Source organism: Symsagittifera roscoffensis, chromosome 1 (genome assembly GCF_963678635.1).
Source record: "Symsagittifera roscoffensis chromosome 1, txSymRosc1.1, whole genome shotgun sequence".
Taxonomy (NCBI): Eukaryota; Metazoa; Xenacoelomorpha; order Acoela; family Convolutidae; genus Symsagittifera; species Symsagittifera roscoffensis.
This window is the reverse complement of record NC_087062.1, coordinates 44,767,191-44,789,876: the sequence shown is the minus strand read 5'-3', so window position 1 is coordinate 44,789,876 and position 22,686 is coordinate 44,767,191. Positions and strand designations below refer to the sequence as shown.

Below are 22,686 nucleotides of genomic sequence, written 5' to 3'. Positions count from 1 at the left end.
AATGGGTCGAACAGGGTCGAATCATGAGTCGAACTGGGTTGAATCATGAGTCGAATATGGCCGATAATGTCGAATAGGGTCGATACATAAAGGGTCAAATGGGCCACAACAGAATGGGTCAAAATATGAAGAATCACTTTGAGATTTTGAAGCCCAGCTTATGAAGCCCAGCTTCGAGCACCACAGCCCGGTGATTATGATGGTGGTTTCGTGCAGGATTGCTTCCCGGGTCGAGGTCAGCGACCAATTTTTTGACTTTGTCGGTTACGGAAATGTAATTCCTAGGTCGAATACAGTCGAATGGTTTTTTTTTAAATCTCGGTCGCAAAGCTCTCGGTCGAAAAAAACCCTGGACGGAACTCGGTCGAACTTGGTCGAAATGTTTTTCCTCGGTCAAACTTGGGCGAAATGTTTTTCCTCGGTCGAACTTAATCGTTTTTCTTTGGTCAAACAATCAAAACATAGAGAGCTTGGGTCGAGTCTGTCGAAATATACCGAGTCGGTCTCAAAACGGACGAAACGTCATTTTTTGGTCGAGTCAGTCGAAACATAAATCGCAAACCTCGACCCGGTCATTTTCTTCAGTCGTTTTTCACTGATTGCTTTTAATTTTTTTCGGTCGCGCCGATTGCCGTTAAATTTTCTGCGGTCGTGCCGGTCGCGGGTACATTGCCTCGGTCCCCAAAGTCTGGAAAAACCAAATTTTGGTCGCGGCGGTCTGAAAATACCAAAATGTGGTCGAGACTGTCTGATCATAAAACCACAACCTCGACCCGGCCACCCGGGTCAATTCATCCAATTTCTTAACGTATCACAGAAAAGGGCCGTAAAGTATAACAGAAAAGATCGCACAACTGCACCAATATCATTTTTTGGCTCTTTTCCAATTCCCTTTTTTTTCGAAATACCGAGTTTTATGTTTGTTTTACGTGTGATTACGGCTAAATGCGTGATGTTACGCAGTAAAGTATGAAGCACAAATCTTTTCACAGTTGTCAATTTGTTCACCACGCCAAATTTCATTGCATTATGACAACGTTAAATAAATTTTTCAAAATTGAATTTGAAAGGGAGACGGGGAAGGGGGAGAAGGGGAGAAAGGGAGAAGGAGGAGACTGGAAAATAGCCCATTTTTTGTCTTTCATTGCTGGTGGCTCAGTTGACAAAGTTGTTTTGTTTTTCATTTCTTCTTTTGGCTCTTTTTTCCTTCCCCCCCCCCCCCCCCCCCCCCCCCCCCACCTGCAAATTTTTACAAGTAAAATTACTGTTCCCACCAACCGATTGTTATGAAAATTGACATCCTAACTAATTAGGGCATGACAAACATATTCGGTCTTTTTTGATGCTGAAGTGAGAAGGTGGAAGGAAAAAAATCCCTTTTTTTCTGATGTGATCGATTTAAAATTCGGACGTGGCTCTTTTTCCTTTCTCCCCCTTCCCCACCTGCTAAATTTTACAATTGAAAATTTTGTTCACATTAATCGATTGTTATGAAATTTGACACACTGACTAATTAGGCCATGACAAACATATTTGGTCTTCATAATTACCCTTGTAAAACCACTCCTTACACCATTAAATTGATTGATTCTCGTGTGAGGTGGGGGGAGGGAGGGGGGAGGAAAAACAGCCTCGGACAAAATCAGTTCACCAACTCAACAAATAACATTTACATGTTCATTCTACATCAGCAAATATTTTCAACTGGAAACATAAGCTAACAAGTGATCGTTTGGTTTAGATTGCTACAATTTAAGAGGTTAACAGGTCTTGTGGCTTAGCGGTTAAAGCGCCTGTCTAGTAAACAGGAGATCGGTGGTTCAAATCCGCCCAAGACCTTTTACTTACTTCAAACTTATTTCCAAGTTAAAATTTGATCTTCCCCAACTGCGCATCATTTTTCATAATTAGTTTGTCGTTAATTGAATATTATTCAATAGGATGAATATTATTCGGTTATGGCTTTTTTCCTTTTCCACCACCTAACATGAGCTTCAATTTTTTAGGGTAAGAGTGGTTTTACTATCATAGTTGCTGCGGATGGAAATATAAGTTGGAAATATTAATTTGAAATGCCTCTCTAGAAAAAATGTGACTCCTCTGCACTCCCCTCCCCACCTTTCACATTCAATTTTGAAAAGCTTCTTAATTTTTTAAGCGTTATTGTCATGAAGCAATGAAATTTGGAACGTTATCGTAACATCACGCATATTTAGCCGTAATAACACAAAACAAACATAAAAATCAATATTTTGAAAGATGGGGTGAGTGATAAAGAGCCAAAAGAATATTAAATTTGATGGTACTACTATGATAGAGTGGTCCCTTGAAAATAACCAGGTCCCTTGCGAAAAAGACACAGGGCTCTGAAATGTTTAACAATTATGATCTCGCCATTCAGAAAGATTTCGCTGTATATTTTCAAACAAATTTCGAGCATATTTCTTGATATAAAAATTATAGTAATCGCAATTTTTAATCTGAAAGGTTTCTGACTCAAAATCTTTCGCCAGATTTTTGAAATGAATAATTTATAAGAAAACTAGTTTTCAAAAATATAATATGCGAAATGCATGCGGGACCTGTCTATCATAGTTGCTTTTTCGGGGGACCACTCTATCATAGTAGTACCAATTTAATTTCAGAAATTGAAATAAATTTGAAATTAAATTGTAGCTAGAAAATAATTCTGGAATATCTATCTAATTTTGGAATGTGTCAACTAGATCTAAAAATAACTGCCGCGACTCGGGATCGAACCAAGGACCTTTAGATCTTCAGTCTAACGCTCTCCCAACTGAGCTATCACGGCTTGCTAACACCCATCCTACTTGAATTAAAGATTGAAGCAAATAGCATTGTTTCTATGAAAAGGTCTAACTTGTGTTTACTATAGAATTGCAAAATAGAGCGGCCAAAATTAAATGAAAAGAGCAAATGACCTTGGCTCTTTTCCAGTTCTACCCCTTTCAAAATACCGAGTTTTATGTTTGTTTTATGTGTTATTACGGCTAAGTGCGTGATGTTACGCTGCAAAGTATGAAGAACAAATCGAACAACGTGGTGCGAGCTTGCCAACAGAGGGTAGGACTCTTTACAAAAATTAGAGCCGGTAATCGACGCGAAGCGGCGTAGCGCGCCCACTGGCGACCTTTTACCAAGAGCTTAATGTATTCGGCTCAGTAGTCTTTGGCCGATTGAATATTTTTGGTACAAATGGGTCTGATGGGTTCTGAAGGTAACTTCCCAATCCCAAATGGCATAATTCACAAATAGCATAAAAACAAAATAATTTCCAAATGGCATAAACAATTTCAATAAATGTGTGAAAACTTTGAGGCGTGAAAAAGTAAGACCTTTCCAGACAATTTTCACGCCTTTTTTTGTTCACTTGTCAACAAATTACTAATCGCTCATCAACATTTAACTCAAGCAGAACTATTCGATTTTTAAAAAATGAGCCAAATTGGAGTTTTCAAAAAGGGACGGGATTGAAATTTGTATGATCACGGATATTAAAAAAAAAAATCGAAGCTACAACCAAAAATTTTTTTGGCTTTGTACTTAAACTGAATGCGGCTCCAGGCTCACTCCAAATATTGAAATGGATACCTTGTTAACTCATCCAACTTCTCATGCCGATATGCCCGACTATAACCGCTATAAAGATCTCACTTTAAAACGAAAATTCTTGCGGAAATTTCCCAAAAACCGCTCGAGCCAGTTACCCAAAACTACAAAAAAATTATTGCCGGAACCAGTGATACAAGTCTCTCCTCTTTCAGACATGTAAAATCGACATTGTATCGCCAACGATACATAATGATGCCAAAAACTCCTGGAATTATCGAATCGTTAAGAATTCAGGATGAATGGGCAGAAACGCAGGATGGAAAAAAGCTTTCGTTAAAAATCGACAGAGAGTGGGGTATTGTCAAGAAACATTGACAAGATTACTGGCTTCCCGATTTACAGATCTTAGTGTTTTTTTAGCTACTTCGAGGCAACTTGGTTACATCAATTTCCACTAAATATCTAAAGCGTTTATTCGAGCACACTGAGAACAATAAATGCATGTGAAGGCTACAACAATCGGCTGAATACACTAGTAGGTGATCGAATTCCCCCAAATTTTTGGCTAATTGTTAAAACTTTACAAAATGAAGAAAACTTGGCAAGAAGATCCTACAGGCGATTCCTATTGGGCTACCAAGCTGATGTTCCTCAAAGAAAAAAATGGAGAAACTTAAACGCAATGATTTGCAATGTGAAACAGAGATTCGAAACCCAATTGTTCGATGTTGACGAATATTGGGGATAATATTTCAGAAGTCTGCCAAAACTTGTAAAAATTGAAATTCAACTGATTGGTTTCTTTCTGTTGAATATTTCGGCTATATTATTTACAAATTAATTTAAACTTTACCGTCACTTTGCAAAAATTAGACTGTTTATGTCATTTGGGAAATAATCCTTGTAATACCCATCTTCCAAAGACGTTGCTGCAAACTGTTGTTCGTCTGTCAAATTATAATAATTAACTTTTAAAAGTCGTATACTGTCGTGTGAGAGGGATTTCAACAAAAGAAAACAGTAGCAAAGCCGATGAAATCCAATTAACCCAAACGTAAATATTTTGCGTGCGTGGATGTTGAAAAACAAAGCGTTGATTCACTCTCTTTTTTTTTATAATTGTGGTTTCTGCGTTTCGCAGAGGATCTATGAAAAGCTATCCAGCCTGTCTAAGCATAGTCCGTTTCTTTTATTCTTCCGACTTTCGTAACGAAAGTAACCGAATATTTGTCGTAATTCCTCGTTTTCATCATTTGAAACAGATGGTTGGAAGTTATCAAGTCGAATCACTGGGTAAAAAATTTTTGTTCAATATAAATAAGGACTTGATGTCATGCAAACACATGCTATGGCAATAAAAACATGCGTCCGGATCAAAACCTTTCCACAATTAAGTGCATGAAGCAAAAAAAAATGAAAACCCAGCTATCAAAACTATCATGGAAAAAAGTTCAAAAAATCAGCCTTTTATAAGTAAATAATTGCAGTGATAATTTCTCGCGGCATTTATGAATAGAAAAGTATTTTGGATATGGCTGCTTTTTCCAGCCAACTGTGAGATCACTCTAAACTCTTGTTCGATTTCGAAAAAAAAAAACGAAAAAAAGTTGAATCGGTGTCAGAACAACGGCTCTGAATGTTTTGTGTTTGAGAATGATTCTAAGTCATGTGTTTTTATATTAATCATTTTCCTATATGTTTTGTTACCTCAGATATGTTTTATCATTTGCTTTGTTTTTATTTGTTCTGTTTTTGTTTTTGTTTCGACTTTCGATACGAAAGTGACGGAATATTTGTGCTCCGGGTGGGTTTTTTTTCTTCAGACAAATTTCGACTTTTTAACTAGCCATTTTTGACAAAACTTTTTTTTATCATTCAAAAAGTAATGTTGTCTTGAGCTTAAATTTGAAAGGATATTTTACCTGTGATCATTTTTCGTAAAGTTATGGGGGTGTAAATATTGCCATTTCAAGGAGCTTATTTGTTATGAGGAAGCTTATTTGTTATAATTGATTTGTTACTAGGGGCAAAATCTATCACTTTGTGTTTTACATGGCGTGTGGGGGAATGAATTTCACAAAAAGTCTCAAAATTGATCAAAAAAGTTTCCTTTTTATCTATAACATTTAATTTTTTCATGTTATTACTGCTTCATAGACTTGAGCTTAAATTTGAAAGGATATTTCACCTGTGATCATTTTTCGTAAAGTTATGGGGGTGTAAATACCTTAAAAGGCAGTCGGAGCATTCAGGGCTTAACCCTAAAACGACAACCCTGTTTTATTTCCCTTAAAATTTTAACAGATCGCCTTTTACGCTTTGATTGCCACATTTAATCTGTTCAAATTTTCGGCGCTGTTCAGCAAAAATTTTTTCGGCACTGTTGTGCTTCGGCACTGTTTTACTACCCGGGAGTAAATTTTTGAAGTGGCTCGTTAAACTGACTTCTGATTGGCGGATTTGACCACATTTACTAAACAGACTTGAATTTCATCACTACCTGGAAAAAGAATGTCCCACGTTTCGCCCCACACTCATTTCGTCCCTCTTAAATCTAGTGGCACATTTCGCCCGTTATACATTTCATACCTCACACATTTCGCCCCTCACACATTTCGCCCCTAATAATTTCACACATTTCGTCCTCGCACGTTTCGCCCCTAACTTATTACACAGTTAATTAACGCCGCTTTCTTAACGTACATTCTAGGGCGAAATGTGCCAGTATTTTCTGAGGGGCGAAATGAGTGAGGGGCGAAATGTGCCACTAGATTTAAGAGGGGTGAAACGTGTGAGGGGAGAAATATGTAAATACCGTGGAAAAGTAAATAAACGCGATTAGTCGTCCTCTAAAAGATTGATTGATTTTTTTCGAAAGGGCTTGGAGATCAATTTCTGAACATGATCCCTGCTCATGATAGACGGATCCTTAAAAATTAATGGTACTAGTGTGATAGAAGATAGAAGGGTCCCGGTAAAACCAAGTGTAAAAGAGGGGTCCCAAATGACCATAATTCTAATCAAATAGAACAATTAAGTTAATCAAAAGACAGCTCTATCGTTTTCAAACGAAATTAACCTTGCCTCCTTTGCGCTCACTTACTGTTCAATTTTTTGCATCGTTGATGTCTTAAACTATAGTTATGACATCAACGATGCAAAAAGTTGAACAATTTTGTAGCTTTGTATTTACATTAGCGGACGTTGTTAGTTTCTAGGAACCCCTCCATCACATTTAGTGTCTTTTTACTTACTCCGCCCAATTTTTTTTTGTAAATTTGGCAATTTTTTTTAATATTCATTGTATAATTGCAAGAGAACAAAACACTGATCGCAGTGATTGGTTTAGTTAGTAACAGAAAAGCAATCGCTTTATTTGTGGCCTCATTTCTAAAAAGGCCGAATTTTGAGCAGATGTCGTTTTTCTTCCTGGAGCTCATTTCAGTGTTTTTTTTCTGGTCTGGGTAAAAACACCTGGGTAAATTTGAATAGTTACCAAACATGCTAGATTTTTTTGGCAAATTCGGCTTATTTACGGGTCGGCTTAAAATTGTGAACTAAACATTTTAAGATGGTGCTGACTTTTGATCGGCAGTTTCAGTAGTTTCAGTAGAAGATGTTGAAACCTTAATTTAACGAAAAAACCCGACTATTTTAACAGATTAAACAAATCCCATCAAGTGGGACCGATCGTTTAGCAGACCAATCTTTTAGGATAACAAGTGAAAAAATGAATCTTTTAACGGACCAACGGAATAAAACTGATGCATGATTGATTGACAGAGTCAAAAAGACGCTCAGCCTTGGGTCATGCTTCCCCCAATTAAGACAATTGTTTCACGATTTGTCACCAAATTAACTCCAAACTTCAGAAGTCTACTACAAAAACTTTATTAGTCTAGATTAGCGGGAAAACAAAGATTTCGAACTGTAAGTGCCGAATGAAAGCGCTGCTGAGCAAGCGGTCGCTAATTGCCAATGTCGCGTTTTAACTTAGTGTTCTGACTCGCTAATTGTTCTGAGTCTGCTAAAAGATTGGTCTGCTAGAAAACTGGTCTGCTAAAATCCCTAGCACTGGTGGGTCAGTACAAAGTTGCCGAAGTACAACAATGCCGAAAATCAAAATTTTGTTCTACAGTGCCAAAAACTGCTTTGAATACAGTTTTTAATCATCCAAAATCACTGACAAGTAAATTAATTCAAATGGACGGAAGTTGAAAAACCAAAAACGACCATTTCGTTTGATGCCGCTTGTTAAACAAACAAAAGTTCCCAAGCACGGCGTCATAAATTTTTCTGAAAAAACTATTAACTCGCAAATTAAACTCGAAATTTTCAAATATCTTCAATTTTTGGTACTGTTGAACACCGGGGCGTTCAACAGTGCCGAAGTATAACAGTACCGATTACCGAAACTGAAAATGTGTCCAACACTACCAAAAATTGATGATAATTGAAAATTTTGAGTTTTTGGTGCGTGAATTATGGCAATTTTTCTTAAATACTGTAATGTTTTGGAGCGAAACCGAGACAAAAATTGACAATTCAGTGAGTTAATTGTTTGTTCAGAAAAATTTACGACGCCTTGCGGGGGAACTTTTGTTTGTTAAACAAGCGGCAATAATCAAAATGGCCAATTTTAGTTTTTCAACTTCCGTTTGTTGGAATTGACTTACTTGTCAGTGAATTGGGTTGAGTAAAAACGGTATCAAAAATAATTTTCGGCACTTTTGACCAAAACTTTTTTTTCTACACTGTTGTACAGTTGTACTTCGGCACTGTTGTACTGCCCCTTGAACTTATTTTCAGTTTCGGCACTGTTGTACTTTAGCAGTGTTGAAGGCTCTCGCACCGGAATCAACTAAAGAAGATCCACCTCTATTAAAAACAAAATACCAGCGATGAAGTTTTCCGTTGTAAATTCTAATTTAACTTCATTCTGAATGGTCGAAAATTGAAGTTGACACCCTCCCCGTGATCTAGTTGATCTAATTTGTCAAAAAAATTTATCGATAACAAATTATGATTAATATTTCATGCATTTAAGAGGATAAAACTGCTATTCGGAATAAAAAACTTTCTCTTGCAGCATATTCAGCGCGCTTGTTTGAAATGAATGTTTAACGAGGAACTAATACCGTGCTCGACCGAAATTCGGTTCGTTTTGAACCTGAGCTATTTTGAGCTATTTTTGAGTTATTTTTAAAATCTTTTGGAACATTGGTTTGCAATTTGAGTTGAAAACGTTAAAAAAATATATGTTCATGCTTGGAAAAAAAGTTTCTCTTATTTTTTGACTGTGCTCGAGATATGTTTCGACTGTGCTCAATCAAAGCTGTCAAAAACTATTGCTTTACTCATCAGAAAAACCACAGGCTAAGTAACAGCAACCTCACGGAAAACTGTATTTCCACCGAATAAAATTGAGAAGCTAACTAGCAAGTGTTTAGGCCTGGTTTTCAAGGGTTCAGGACTCAGGTGCGGCCCTGCTGTTCAGGCCTTGTTTCAAAGTAAATCAATGCGACACTTCAATCCTACGGACACCTTTTATATAAATTATAGACTTAAAACACCTTTTTTCCCAAAGGTTTTTTTTCAAATCTTAGACTTCCTGGCAGACTTTTTAATTGGTTCCTGCCAGCAAGTCCAGGATTTCCCTGTGTTATGGAACTTCCTGAAAGTCCATGGCAAACCCCTCGCTACGTAACCCGCAAAACTGAAAACTCCTGGTTTTTAATTATGAAAATTTTGCTTTTAACGGAACCAGACTATCATACTTAATTTCCTTTGATTTTTTCAGGAATTTGTTTTCAGGGAAAAAAAAACAGGCTAAAAATGACATTTTGAGTACTTTTAAATTTTTTTGACCAAAAAATTGCGTTTTTTGGCGCGCGTTCGCTCTTCAAGTTTAGTTATTTTAGCGCCTTTAGAAAAATCTTGATATTGGCCTGCCAAAAATGGCACGCTACTGACTTTTAGTGGCACGCTACCTCCTCAAACTTAGTTATATTGGCGCAGGGGCGGATTTAGGGGGGGCAGGGGGGGAGGGGGGGAAGGGGGGGGGGCGAACGCTTCCCTCCCTCAGGGATTCGACCCCATACCAACCCAAAGGGTCCCCCCTTCGTACTATTGTGAGATATTCATTTTTGGCTGACCGACCTTAAATTTTTCTAAAGGCGCCAATATATACTAATTTTGAGGGGCGAGCGCGCGCCTAAAAAAACACAATTTTTTTGTCAAAATTTTCGAAAAAGTGCCTAAAAACGCTTTTTTGGCCTGTTTTTCACAAAATTTTGCCTGCGGCGCGGAAAATTTGACCAAAACAGGGTCTTTTTAGTGATTTGGGAGAGCTCGGAAAATCAACTTGGTCAACCTAAAAAAAAAGTCGACAAAATTTTTTCATTTTTTTTTTGAAAATCAGCCCCCCCTCGAGAAAATCCTAGATCCGCCCCTGTATTGGCGCCTTGGAAAGTTTTTGATGATGTTGGCCAGCCAAAAGTAATACGCTATTGACTTCGCACAAAAAATGGTGAAAAAAAACAACTTTTTGTATAAAACAAGACATTTTCTACCTTGAAAATTAAATGGCAAGCCTTTTTTCATCCAAAAAATGAAAACGCGTAATATGCAGTAACCGGTATATTTGTTTGCTCCTTTAACATTGTTTATCTCAATTAAAGTTCAATTTTATTCCTTCAATAAATTGAGGTTATTAGCAGGCGCAGGATTTTACCTAAATAAAAAAAAACATTTTTAATTTACTAACTAGTACTTTGAAAACGACCAAATTGGTTAACGAAAAGTTAAATCAAACTCGCGTTTTTACAAAGATATATTGCAGTAACAGCAAAAAAAATCATTTTCAATGAATTCTCTGTTAAGAAATGAAGCCAATCTGAGAGAAAACCCGAGTTATTAGCAGGCCCCGGGTATTAGCAGGCCACGGAAAATTTTCAAATTTCAAAACTTGTTCTTTACAGCTTGTAACCAACTTCTCAACCATGTGATCACAGGCTTTGGTGAAGATGTAAGTTTTGGCGTATAATTTGTGACATATTGTCGGTTTTCTGGAGAACTTCCACAGAAATAATTAAAATAAAGCGCATCTTTATGATTAGTTCATTTCCTCCTTTTTCTCTGAGATAGTTAGTTAACTACAAAAAATAGTTGTTTAACTTAAATCCGGGGCCTGGTTATTATTCACAATTTCTCCTTCAAAAATTGAGAAAATAGAAGTATCAGTTTAAATAATAAACTTTCATTGTTCATCAACTGTCGAGTAAACGTGTCGTTGTTTTAATGTCCTATCGTCTTATTTACCTATCACCCTTGAATTTCCAATAGCAGAGGTTGTGGAAAGTATATTTAAAGTTCCAATTTTACAGATAAAGTCTGTATATAATTGGTAAAAATGATCAGCAATAAGTATGGAAAAAGTTTGATTAATTTAAATCGATTTAAAAAGAATCAATTTGATTTTAGTAGACTTAAAATGCAATTAAAATATGTAAAAAGACAAATTTACATCAAATTTAAGTCCATTTAGTTTATTTCTCTTACTTTTAATATTAGATCAACTTTAATCGAAATGAGGTTGTATACAATGAGGTTGAGGTTGTAGACAATCGAAATGAGGTTGTAGACTTTCATTTTTTGAAAATATTGTCGGCTTTTTTGTGGGTCGGTCAAATTTTTTTGAGCTCTACCAAATCACCATAAAAATTTTCTATATCGATTGGAAAAAAATAGGTAAAAAAAACGTTTTGAAGTACTTTTTGTAAAGTTTTGATCAAAAAATTGTTTTTTCGTTGCGCGCCTCCTCATTAATAGCATATTCTGGCGCCTAAGGCGCGTTTAGAAAAATTTAAGGTTCAGTCCACGAAGAATGAGTGTCCTAAAATGGTACCAAACGGAGGACCCTTGGGGTGCTTAGGGGTTCGAATTCCGTAATTATTTTGAGGGGAGATTTTTTGGTCCAAATGTTTCAAAGTGTGCCCAAAAACGTCCTTTTTTCCAATAGAAGTTGCATAGTTAAAGAGATCGTCATTTCTGGTGTCTTATGTTTTTCAACTTAACTTCAAGTTAATTTTGTCGTTTCATTTTTACTTAAACGGTCCAAATTTCTAATTCTCAAAACATGAGAACATAGAGACCACGCCCGTACCTGATTGATTGAAATCAGATTAACTTCCGAAGCATAGTTGGATCTCTTATTTAATTGCTAATGCGAAGAGCAACAAGATTCTAGCTTCTGTATGAGATTTAGTATAGTCTTTTATGGGCAAAAACTCAGTAGCAAATAGTCGACCTCTTGCTGATTTCGGCTAAATGATCTTACAAAGCTATAAGGAAACCTATTTCTGCAATCACTATACAATGAAGTTAACTGAGATCTTCATTCGAATTAGTTTTTGGATTACTGGGCTTTACTTTATTTTTTACTCTTATTTCCGTTTAATTACGCTTTTTCTAAAAACTTGATTCCCAAGAATTTACCTTAAATCTAAGACATGAGACGAGTGGAACTTGACCCTGTTTTAATTATTGGTACGATGAACGTCAAACCCGCTTGCTCATGAAATTGATATCTCTGTTTAGGCGAGCTGCTTTGTACTCTCTACAACGGAACCGAGTTTTTCAGAATTGACCCCTACACTTGCGAGGTGTTCTTGATCCAAAAACTAGACTACGAAACCGGGCCCACTTGTTACATTGTTCTCGCCATTATATATGACAGAGCCTCTGATTCTGACAATGTGAAATCTACCGACCAGTACTTCACAGTGTGCAAAACGGATTACAATGACAATGTCCCAATATGCGACCCAAAATTGTATATCGTTTACATTGACGACGATATCCAAGCTAACGAGGTCATAGGAACTGTGTCGTGTTCGGACGCCGACAGCGCGACAGATGACAACAATGTCTTACATTATGCAGTGACTGCCGAGTCTCCCGCACCAGCTTGGGGAAATTTTCTGGCTCGTGTTGCCGGAACTAGCAATCCGGGACCGGACATCGAGGTCAGCGCTATAGTTGACCTTGAAACTCACCCTGTGGATTTCTTCGAACTCACGATTGAAGTTAAAGACCAAAATAATGCCGGGTCAAACATTCTACCAGCCAACTCAGATCTAACCATGTTTGTGTACGTGAGAGACATTAACAACAACGATCCAAGTATTACCAATCCCGCCACTTCTAGTTCTGTAAACTTCCAAGAAACAGACTGTTGTTCTGGAACTACCTTGGTCCAGACAATTACAATTGTCGATACTGATTTCACCCACGTGACCTCAAATGTTCCGTTCACGGGTGACATAGTTTCCGGAAACTCAGGTGATACATTCCGATTGGTGCACAATGCAAACTGGAACGAACTTGTGCTTCACATCGCGAAGACTGTCGATCGAGAAACGAAGAGCAGCTACAGTTTGGTCATCGAAGTTTTTGACGAGCCCGACTATCAAGGTACTCAAAAAACGGCTACTCTTAGCTTAACAGTCGACATAACCGACGCAAACGATAACAACTTGTTATGTAATCCTTCTGAAGTGACTTATACTGTTTCGGAATCGGACACTGGAGCGACTGGATTTTATTTGCCATGTACTGATCTTGACTCGACTGGAACTATGACCGCTACTTTGGCGTCGGGAATGCCCGCCGACTACGCGACTTACTTCTCGTTTATCGCCGGACCCTCGACGAATACACTTCAGCTAAATGTATTGACGAACGTGGATTACAACGTGAACGGAAATCACTCATATCAACTCGTTGTCGACGTGTCAGATGGAACCCATCGATCACAGCAGGTGATTGTTCACGTGCAAATTACCGATGTCGATAGCGGAAACGGAGCGTTGACTTGTAGCGATGTGAACATTGGCGAAGAAGCCCCGATGGGAACACAAGTGCTCGACGGGTCGACATACTTCGACGCGACTGCTGACCCCGAGTACCCGTACGATACTTACACATTCTCCTTCTCGGGTGGCAACTCGGGTGGGTACTTCGTGATTGAGCCCCTCTCCGGTTTGATCCGAGTGGCGCGAAGGTTGGACCGAGAGATGACGAGTAGTGTGAGTGTGACAATGGATGTGAATGACGGGTCCACAGATGTGACCTGCACTTTCAACATCCTCATTGATGAGTATAATGACAACGCTCCCTGCTTCAATCCCCACAGCTATGCTGTGTCTCTGAATGAATACGTTCCTATCGGTTAGTTCTCTTACAGATCAAAACGACTCAACTACCGACTTTTGTTTTGAAATCGTTGTTTAAATAAACTTTCTTGTCGATCTAGTTAAAATTGTAATTAACAGAATGCTCTGATTTGTAACATGAAAGTGGTCCTGCCGACATAATTGTTTTTGGCCGTAACTTTCAGAAAGGCAAATTATTTTGAGAAAAAATGATAATAAAAATGTCTTACTGCAGGAGCTAATATTTTTGCACGTTATTTCAGGAACTGTGGTGACCACCCTTATTGTGGACGATGGCGATGATTCATCCCTGCCGGCTGGCCAGGTGCTGCTGGCAGACCTGACTCTGAAGACCATTAGCGGAAATGCCTCTTGGTTTGCCCTCACCAACTGTGCAGCTCCAGTGGTGAACCAGTTCTGTCTGGAGACGACCCAAACCATAGACTATGACCAGTTCAGGTTCCATAGACTCAAAGTGGAGAGTGCCGATAACAACATGGGTGCATCGTGAGTTGTATCTAATAGAATAACTGGAAAATTCTGGAAAACAGCTGGAGAAGTTTATCTAAAATCATCAAACATTGAAGAGTCTCTTTTTTGAGTTTGATGGTCACATTGAGTTGGTTCGTCTATGAGATATCGAGGCTAGCATTTCAGTAGGTCTTTAAACACGGAGCGATGATAAAGAAGTGTCAAGTGTATCAGGAGGAAGACCTTGTTAACCCCGTTTTGTAATGTTTAACTGTACTGTAACTATTCTGTATGATTTGCAGCACTGGGCCCATTCTGACTGGGTTTGCGCTGGTGCTGATAGACATAGTGGAGATGAATGACAATGACCCCAGCATAATTGAGACGACGAATGGCTCCGTGAACTACTTCTCCTTCCCCGAGAACACCACAGTGGGCACCCAACTGGCCACCATCACCCTCACTGCCACAGATGCAGACAGCCCACAGTCATGGTAACTCACAAACACACCCATACACTGGATCACAGAACTATCAGCCTAGAAAATTTAATCGAAAAACAGGTTGCGCTGGTTCAAAATGAAGATAACAAGTTGCTGGGCAAATAGACAAAAAGTCTTTTTTGACTTCCGGTTTATTAAATTAAAGAAAGACTGATTGAACAAAGTCAAAAATTGCAGATTGAGAAGCAAATACAATTAAAAGAACAACGCGATTGCTGTAGAAATGATTGAGGATCATATTAATGAGTTTCAGGGGCATATCTCGGACTTTCTCGAGGGGTGGCGGTTTTTCAGAATAATTAAGGGGAAATTTTGTCGACCTTTTTTTGGTCGACCAAGTTGATTTCCGAGCTCTCACAAATGACTATAAAAACCCTTTATTGACCAAATTTTTTGATAAAACAGGCCAAAAAAGGTGTTTTTTTTTGGAAAGTTTTGACCAAAAAATTGCGTTTTTTCGGCGCGCGCTCAAAAATAGTATAACGGGCGCCAAATACACCTTTAGAAAATTTTTAGGGCGCGTCTCACAAAAATCGCTATCTTAAAGCAGTACCAAAGAGAGTTGGCAAGGGGTCAAAAGCCTGAGGGGGGAGTTTAGAGTCATCAAATTTTGTGTCATTATGAGTTGTGTCATCAAATTGTTTACACTACTTGAGACAATCCTTTTTATTTTTTGGAGTCTTGATCACGGCTGAACGAGCTTCAATAAAATGACCCAATTGACCCCACTGCGATTTACGAGGTCGGAACTAAAATTGTATCTGCTGGTCAGAACTATAGCAATCCGAGAGGAATCTCGGATTAGACAAAAAAACAGAATCGGAAGCTTCGACAAGAACACGGCTCCTTTTCCTCATCCCCGCACCTGCAACTTTTTGCTGTTTACATTTTCCGATCGTTATGAAAATTGACGTGCGGACTAAAACCACTCGTTGCACCATAGTCGTGTAAGGGCAGGGGGCGGGGAAAGCGCCAAGACACGTTTATAAAATCATATTGCTGCTTGCAACTACGCTTTCTGGTTTAATTTTAGGTTTGGCCGTGTGAGGTACATGCTGGACTTCTCATTTGACTCGGACCCAGTGGCAGCCAACAAGACCTTCATGATTGACCAGTACACAGGAGACATCTATCTGGCAGCCCCTCTGGACTACGAGACTAAGACTTCATACTCACTCTATATGAATGTCACCGACAGCTTCGAAGGAGGTCAGCATCTGCTATTTATTACTTTTGAAACATGGATTCGATAAATTTGCTTCATAATACTTATAAAAAGCTCGATAATAAAAATGTGCTCCAAGAAGCGCCCTTTAAATTCCTCATAAATATGTATCACGAAAAAAATGCATCGCGACATATGATGGTGCCCAGCAACACTCACACGCACAAAATTTAATTGCTCTTAACTCCCCCCTCTGGGGTTCGACTCCCTGCTGACCCAAAGTTTCTCCCCTTTGATACTAATTTAAAATATAACATTTTGTTGAACGGACCCTAAAATCTTCTGAAGGCGCCTTTGACCCCTGTTTCAGCGGGTTGGAGAATTATGTCAGTATTCAAGATAATATAAAGAAAATATGTGGTATTAATAAAACATAATAATCTGTGGAATTAGTTCAATGAGCATGTTTGTGGAATAAATATGGTTGTCGCTTGTCTTTTTACAATATAAAACATGACAATTATTTGTCATTGGGTTCCCAATAAAATTATTAAGTTGGTCATTGGATTCGGCATAATTATCTTTCTGTCGGAATGCATTTTTGCTGCTCAAATAAATGTGTAATTGTCTTATATGCTGAGGGGGATAACATGCAGGTACTTTTCTCACTTTCGAAAAAAGTGGGATGGGGGAGGTTAAAAGAATGTAGAGACTTGACTCGTTTGCGAAAAAAATAAAGGGTTAATGGTCTCATTTGCTGATAAAATTTGTCATATAAAATATAAAAGTGAAATCAAATGGTTACAGAACCTAAAAAAGAGATGATGACAAAATGGATCCGATACAAGTTCAAACAGTGCTTATAGAATTCAGCGGCAAAAAAAACAAGTTGACGGTGGAATCCACTGACAAACAGTGGAATCCAGCAAAGAAGAGAATAAATTGACCACGGATTCCACTGAAAACTATGGAATCCAGTGACATTTTATGCGCTAACTTCAAGGTCCAAAACACGTTTGTCTCCAAAATTCACTGACAAAAAAATCACTTGTTGGCATTTGGTGTAGTGATCATTTAATTGTGGAATTCATAGAAAGAAGTCTCCTAAACAATCAAAAGATGTTTCCGAGGAATTCAGACGCTTAAAAGCACAAATAATTACCTTGTTTTAAAACCCAGCTTGGCATCGTAATGATTATAATCCATTTATTTTGAAACAAAAATCCATTAAAATCAATTATAATCAATTATAGTCCATTTTCTTTTTAGAACTAAATTTGATTATTTTGCCAAAAAATTTAGGCCAAGTTTTTTTAAAAATATATCACAGTTTATAACAGACTATAAAACATCAAGATAATTGATGAAAATCGATGGGATTTCTGCGCGGGTAACCTTATGCATTGCCTCTTTTCCAATTTTACCCCACATTTGAATTTCAGTTTCGAAAAACTAATGTTAACTTGTAATAATGTATTGAAATTTTGCATGGTGAACAAGATAACAATTGTTAGCAAATCGTTTCTTCATACCTTACTTCATAACATCACGCGCTCAGCCATAATAACTCATAAGACGATTGAAAAAAGAAAGTTTGAAGTTTGGTGTGGGGGGGGGGTTTGGGTGGAAAAATGGCCACGCATTTAGTTTTAACACGTCCGGGGTTGACCTCCATATACCGAAAATGCTAGTCACACAATTCCATAAACTAAGTCTTTGAAAAAACACTTGTCATGCAAATTTCATGCATTTTGCTAAAATGGTGTCATCGAATTTTCAAAGAAGTTTTTTCTTGTATTGGCATAAAAATCAATGTATCGTACTGAATAAAAAAGAAAAAAATGCTAATCATGAGTTTTCCATATATGAAAATTGTATGACCGGTACTTTTTGGATGGCGCAAAAGTTTTCCCCAAACATTTTTTTGTGTTTTTGCCTACTGATTTTTTTTGTTTTTCCGATATGGGTATTGTATGATAGGAAGTTTTGGTCAACCCGGGGTGGTAAAAGTGTGATAGAGTGGTCTGAAAACACTCTCTGGGTCCCTAATGTAAATAGAGTGCCTCAACATTATTCAATTTAGTGCTTTGATGAAGTCAGTTGAAGTATTGAATAAGTTTGCGCTAATGAAGCAGGTTAATTACGTTTGAGAAAAAAAGTTTTAAAACGACCGACCGGTGAATTTTGAGTTATTTATTTGCGACCTTTGCCTAAATTAAAGTGATTGAGACCCCTTTCTCACACTTGGTTTTTACCGTGACTTCTCTTTCACACTTGTACCAAACATGTAAAACAAACATAAAAACTGATATTTTGAAGGTTTTGGGGAAAACGGAAAAGAGCCCTATTTTCGTACGAGACGGACAAAACTAACCGAATTTTGGCCGAGACAGTCGAAACATCTCCCCCGAGCATCTCGACCGGGGTGAATTGCAACTAGATCAAAAATGAAGTGATGGATGGTGACTAAAATGGTTTTTGGTTTTGGGCTCTTTTCCTTCTATCCTTGCGCCACGGAGTCTTTTTAACATTTCATCAACTCGCATTCTTATTTAAATTGACAATCTAGATTGTATAAACTTACCATTAGTATATAAAAAATCATTTTATTACAGATTGCCATAATAGCAGAGCAAAAGTTTTGGATTTTCTTTACAATCTCCCCCCCTCCCCCTTTGGTACCTACTTAAGAAACTCCACCCCTATAAATAAATGCAATAAATTAGTACTTGAGCTTTCTATTGAGAATTCTAGCTTTGCTGCATTCTGATTGGTCGAAAAATCGACCATTTTGATATACTTAAAAATATCCCCCCTTTCTTGAAAGGGGTCGAGATTGTTAAGTAGATCCAAACTTTCATTTATATGTAAAATTATGGCGGCTGACATCACTCATCTCGCGAATCTTTTTAATCTTCCCATCAGGGAATGTCAAAAATTAATTGGACAACTGAAATTTAAATTGCAATTAATTTGAATGTTAAAAATCAATTGTGAAGTAAGAAAAAAATTAGTTTCAGAGAAATGTGCGAGTATTTCTAAGAAATGCGTTTGATAAAGTTAATTGCAGTTAAAAAATAGAGCGCAATCAATGCAGTTGTAGTTGTTCAGGAATGAAAATCAGTTCATTGCACAGAAAAATTTTGATTAATTGTAATTAATTCCAATGACAATTAATTTTTGACCTGCCCTGCCTCACACCTGCGAATTTTCGCAAGTCATTTTAGCTCTTTTTCCCGTTCCCAGTGTAAATTCCCACATGTTATTTGAGACATGTGATTTCCCTTTTTTGATTCCTGTGATATCACATGTTTATGGTTTTAAATGTGACGAAATACATGTTCATATTTTAGATTGAGGTCCCAGACTCATGTCTAGACTTTGTGGGTCGCGCCGCATCCGGATTTACACCCAAATTGCACCGAGAGTCGCGCTGACAGTTTGAGTCTGGAAAGTTTGGACGTGAGTCGCGCCGTGGATCGCAATAGTCTGAACATACCAAAATTTAGTCGCGAAAGTCTGAACAATGGGTCGCGAAAATCTAGATACCAGAGTTTGGTCGCAAAAATTTGGACATAAAGTCGCGAAAGCCTGAAAAATGTGTCTCCAGACTTTCGCGACCAAATTATGTTATGTCCAGACTTTCGCGTCCCACGTCCAGACTTTCGCGACCAAATTTTAGTATGTCCAGACTTTTGTGTCCCACGTCCAGACTTTCGTGACCAAATTTTGGTATATCCAGACTATCACAATCCACTTGGGGCGCGACCCACTTGGGTCTGAATACGGATGCGGCGCGACCCAGGGCACGACTTTTGCGACCCATAATGCAATTTTTCGTCCTGATTTTCTGGACCCGGAATTGCTTTCACGACCAAGCTGGAGACGGTGTGATTTTTTTTCAGACCTAGGCGAAAACCGCTCGACCAAGAAACAATTTTTTGTTCGCATGTTTCGATTGTAATAAAAATTCACGGAAAAAAGCGCGGACTAATTAAGTCAAGACCAACATAATTGGTCTTCATACTAAACCTTTGTAAAACAATTGATGCTCATGCGAGGTGAGGAAGGGGAAAACGGCCAACTTTTTTGTTCATATTGGTCGATAATTACAAAACTTGCATGCAGGCTAACTCGACTGAGCTTTATAGTGTATCGAGGTTCCCAAAACTTTATATTCTGCCTAGGTTTGACCAAAAACGCTTGTCATATAATTTTAATTTGTGGGAAAAAACGCTCATCATACATATTTGTACAGTTTTATTTGTACAGAAAATTGTAAGAAAACTCGACGTTAAGCTTTTTTTTTTACATAGAATTTATATGACGAACATTTTTCCATAAATCAAAAAAAAATTTGTTTCGAGTTTCGCTAAAAAATTTTTGAAATTTTTTCCGAAAACCTGATAACCACTGATTTGCTAACACATGTTTCTATAAATCAAAAAACTAATTTTGTTTCGAATCAAGTGCTACTAAAAATTTTTGTGCTTTGTACAAAAAATTTTCAGTTAAAAACCTAACCAGTCGAAAATCGTGGCCTGATGTTTTTAAACAAATTGAATTATATGTTACAATGTAAAAGCGATAAAAAACTCAAATTTGGACTCGCGCAAAAAATCTTAGCCAGTTTTGCTTTTTTGTATGAAAAATGCAGGCTGGACTACTTTATAGAAATTTGAATTATATAGTAATTGAATGGTAATTGGCGAAGTAACCCTGCTCAGAAAAATTCCAATGCGAATTGAGGCAAGCTATTTACTATATTTATTACGTTGATGCATGCAAAATATATTATTCTATACGTTATTTAGTGTATGTGTATTGGGAGATGGTTTTGAAAATATTTTTGTGCTCTTATTTGCTTAGTTCTTAACCTTGAAAAACTCTTTGCAGGAAAAAATCCAGTGCTTGCTTTTTTATCTTTTGAGATTGTTGATTGATTTTTTAAAACTTTTCAAAATTCAAACTACTACTTTTTGCTTATATGCACTTGAAAAAAAGCGCGTTCGGTCAGTTTTGTTGCTCAAAACAATTGCTAGGGAGCCCTTATTGGTCTCTCTGTATGTTCATTCCTAATAAAGGTTTTTAAGAAAATTGTGAAAACGCTTCTATTACGCTTCTATGCTTCTGTAACATAAGTGTAATAGCAGCCAATATTTGAAGCAAAATAACTATAGTCTGCAAAAATAAATTAGGTTAACCAAGATAAGTAAATTAGGTTAACCTTTACTTGAGTAAAATTTCGATTTGCGGTCGAATAAAAAAACAAAAAATTTTTTGTGGCTATTTCAATAATTACTTGGAAAAATTTTTTGTTGTCGCTATCAAAAAAATGCTAGTGTTGCATTTTCCATTTTTTTTGAGCAAAAAGTTTTTCTTTTTCATTTAGTACGATACGCCGATTTTTACGCCAAAACAAGAGAAAAGTTCTTTGAAAAATCGATGAAACCATTTTAGCAAAGCTTATGAAATCTGTATGATTGGTATTTTTTTAGACTTAGTTCATGGAATTGTATGATTAACATTTTTGGTCTATGGAGGTCAACCTGGGATGATAATCATTTTTCTTGCATAGACCGGTATGATAGGAAGTTTTCGTGAATGGAATTCAACATAGGTTAAGTATCAAAATTAAATATATGTTTTCAAGGCCTAATTAGTTCTCATGACAACATTTTTAATAACTTGTGAACAGTTTTTGGACCATGTAAACAAACAAAAACACTTGTAAGAAATCACAAGTGAGGAAACGGGAGGAGGAAAAAGAGTCATAACTTGCCCCTTTAAGATTTTTTTTTTCATAAACCACTTAAAACCTTGTCATAATTCAATGAAACTTGGAATTGATAACAAACTAACCATTTCAACGGATTTGTCATTCATAACTTAGTCGTAAAGTTGCGCGTTTAGGCAGAGTAGCATGTAAAACAATGTTAAAAAACGAAAATGTGAAAAGTGCAGGGGGGTGGGGTGGCTGCTGTGAACGTGAAATTCCATGCGTACACAAAATTAGATAAACTCATGAAATCTTCAGTTTTTCCCATTATAACCTCCCTACCCCGTATAACCTCGCAGTAAAAAAATCGATTAAATAAACAAGCGCACTTACTTTTTACACATAACTCGTAATTCTATGCTGAGCTCAATTCAGTGCTAACAAAACGAGAAAACACTAATTTTGTATGAGTTCACTTATGAATGGGATCACAATGTATGTTTTAAGCTACAGTTTTTTCTACTGCTATGCTCAGGGGGGGCTGTAATGAGTTTTTGTATTTTTTTGCATAAATAAAATTGTTTGACTCGAATTTTTGCCATGAAACCAAAAAACTAAATTTTGAGTTACGCTTTTTTTGTGTGTGTTTTGACCGAAAACAGTAACCAAGGATGTTTTCAGGTCAGAAAAATGCCGATGATTAACCTTGCTGATTATCTTAGATTACCTGCTTGTGGAGACTTGCCATCTAAGATAAAGTAACTTTTCATTTATGGCTAAATCTTCAATATATTTTTAAAAACCTAAAAATTATTGAATCTGTTCTCACAGAAAAATTTCTTTATTTTTTGTTTGATCAGTTTTTTGCATGCGATAAACGTTTTTGTTGTTTGCCGGTCAACCCCAGTTCTTAAAATGATGATTTTTCATCAAACTCAAAAAATAAAAACAATTTTCATTTGATGCACATGTTTTAAAATTGTTTAATCTATTTGGATTAAAGAATTTGAGTACTTTTTTTTTGTTCTCCGCTTAAAGAGA

The 22,686-nt window shown here is 37.1% G+C and overlaps 1 protein-coding gene and 2 non-coding genes across 3 annotated transcripts in view; 2 read left to right on the top strand and 1 right to left on the bottom strand.

The window, feature by feature from the left end:
* LOC134857499 (cadherin-23-like) overlaps positions 1 to 22,686 on the top strand; it is a 121,666-nt gene that overhangs the window by 77,895 nt on the left and 21,085 nt on the right. The window contains exons 33-36 of the mRNA XM_063873736.1: positions 12,172 to 13,803; positions 14,051 to 14,294; positions 14,561 to 14,752; positions 15,795 to 15,970. Coding sequence (XP_063729806.1) covers positions 12,172 to 13,803; positions 14,051 to 14,294; positions 14,561 to 14,752; positions 15,795 to 15,970 — 2,244 coding nt within the window. The remainder of the gene's footprint in view (positions 1 to 12,171; positions 13,804 to 14,050; positions 14,295 to 14,560; positions 14,753 to 15,794; positions 15,971 to 22,686) is intronic.
* Positions 1,767 to 1,839, top strand: Trnat-agu (transfer RNA threonine (anticodon AGU)). The gene has a single exon. It is a non-coding gene; the product is annotated as a tRNA-Thr (tRNA).
* Trnaf-gaa (transfer RNA phenylalanine (anticodon GAA)) lies at positions 2,740 to 2,812 on the bottom strand. The gene has a single exon. It is a non-coding gene; the product is annotated as a tRNA-Phe (tRNA).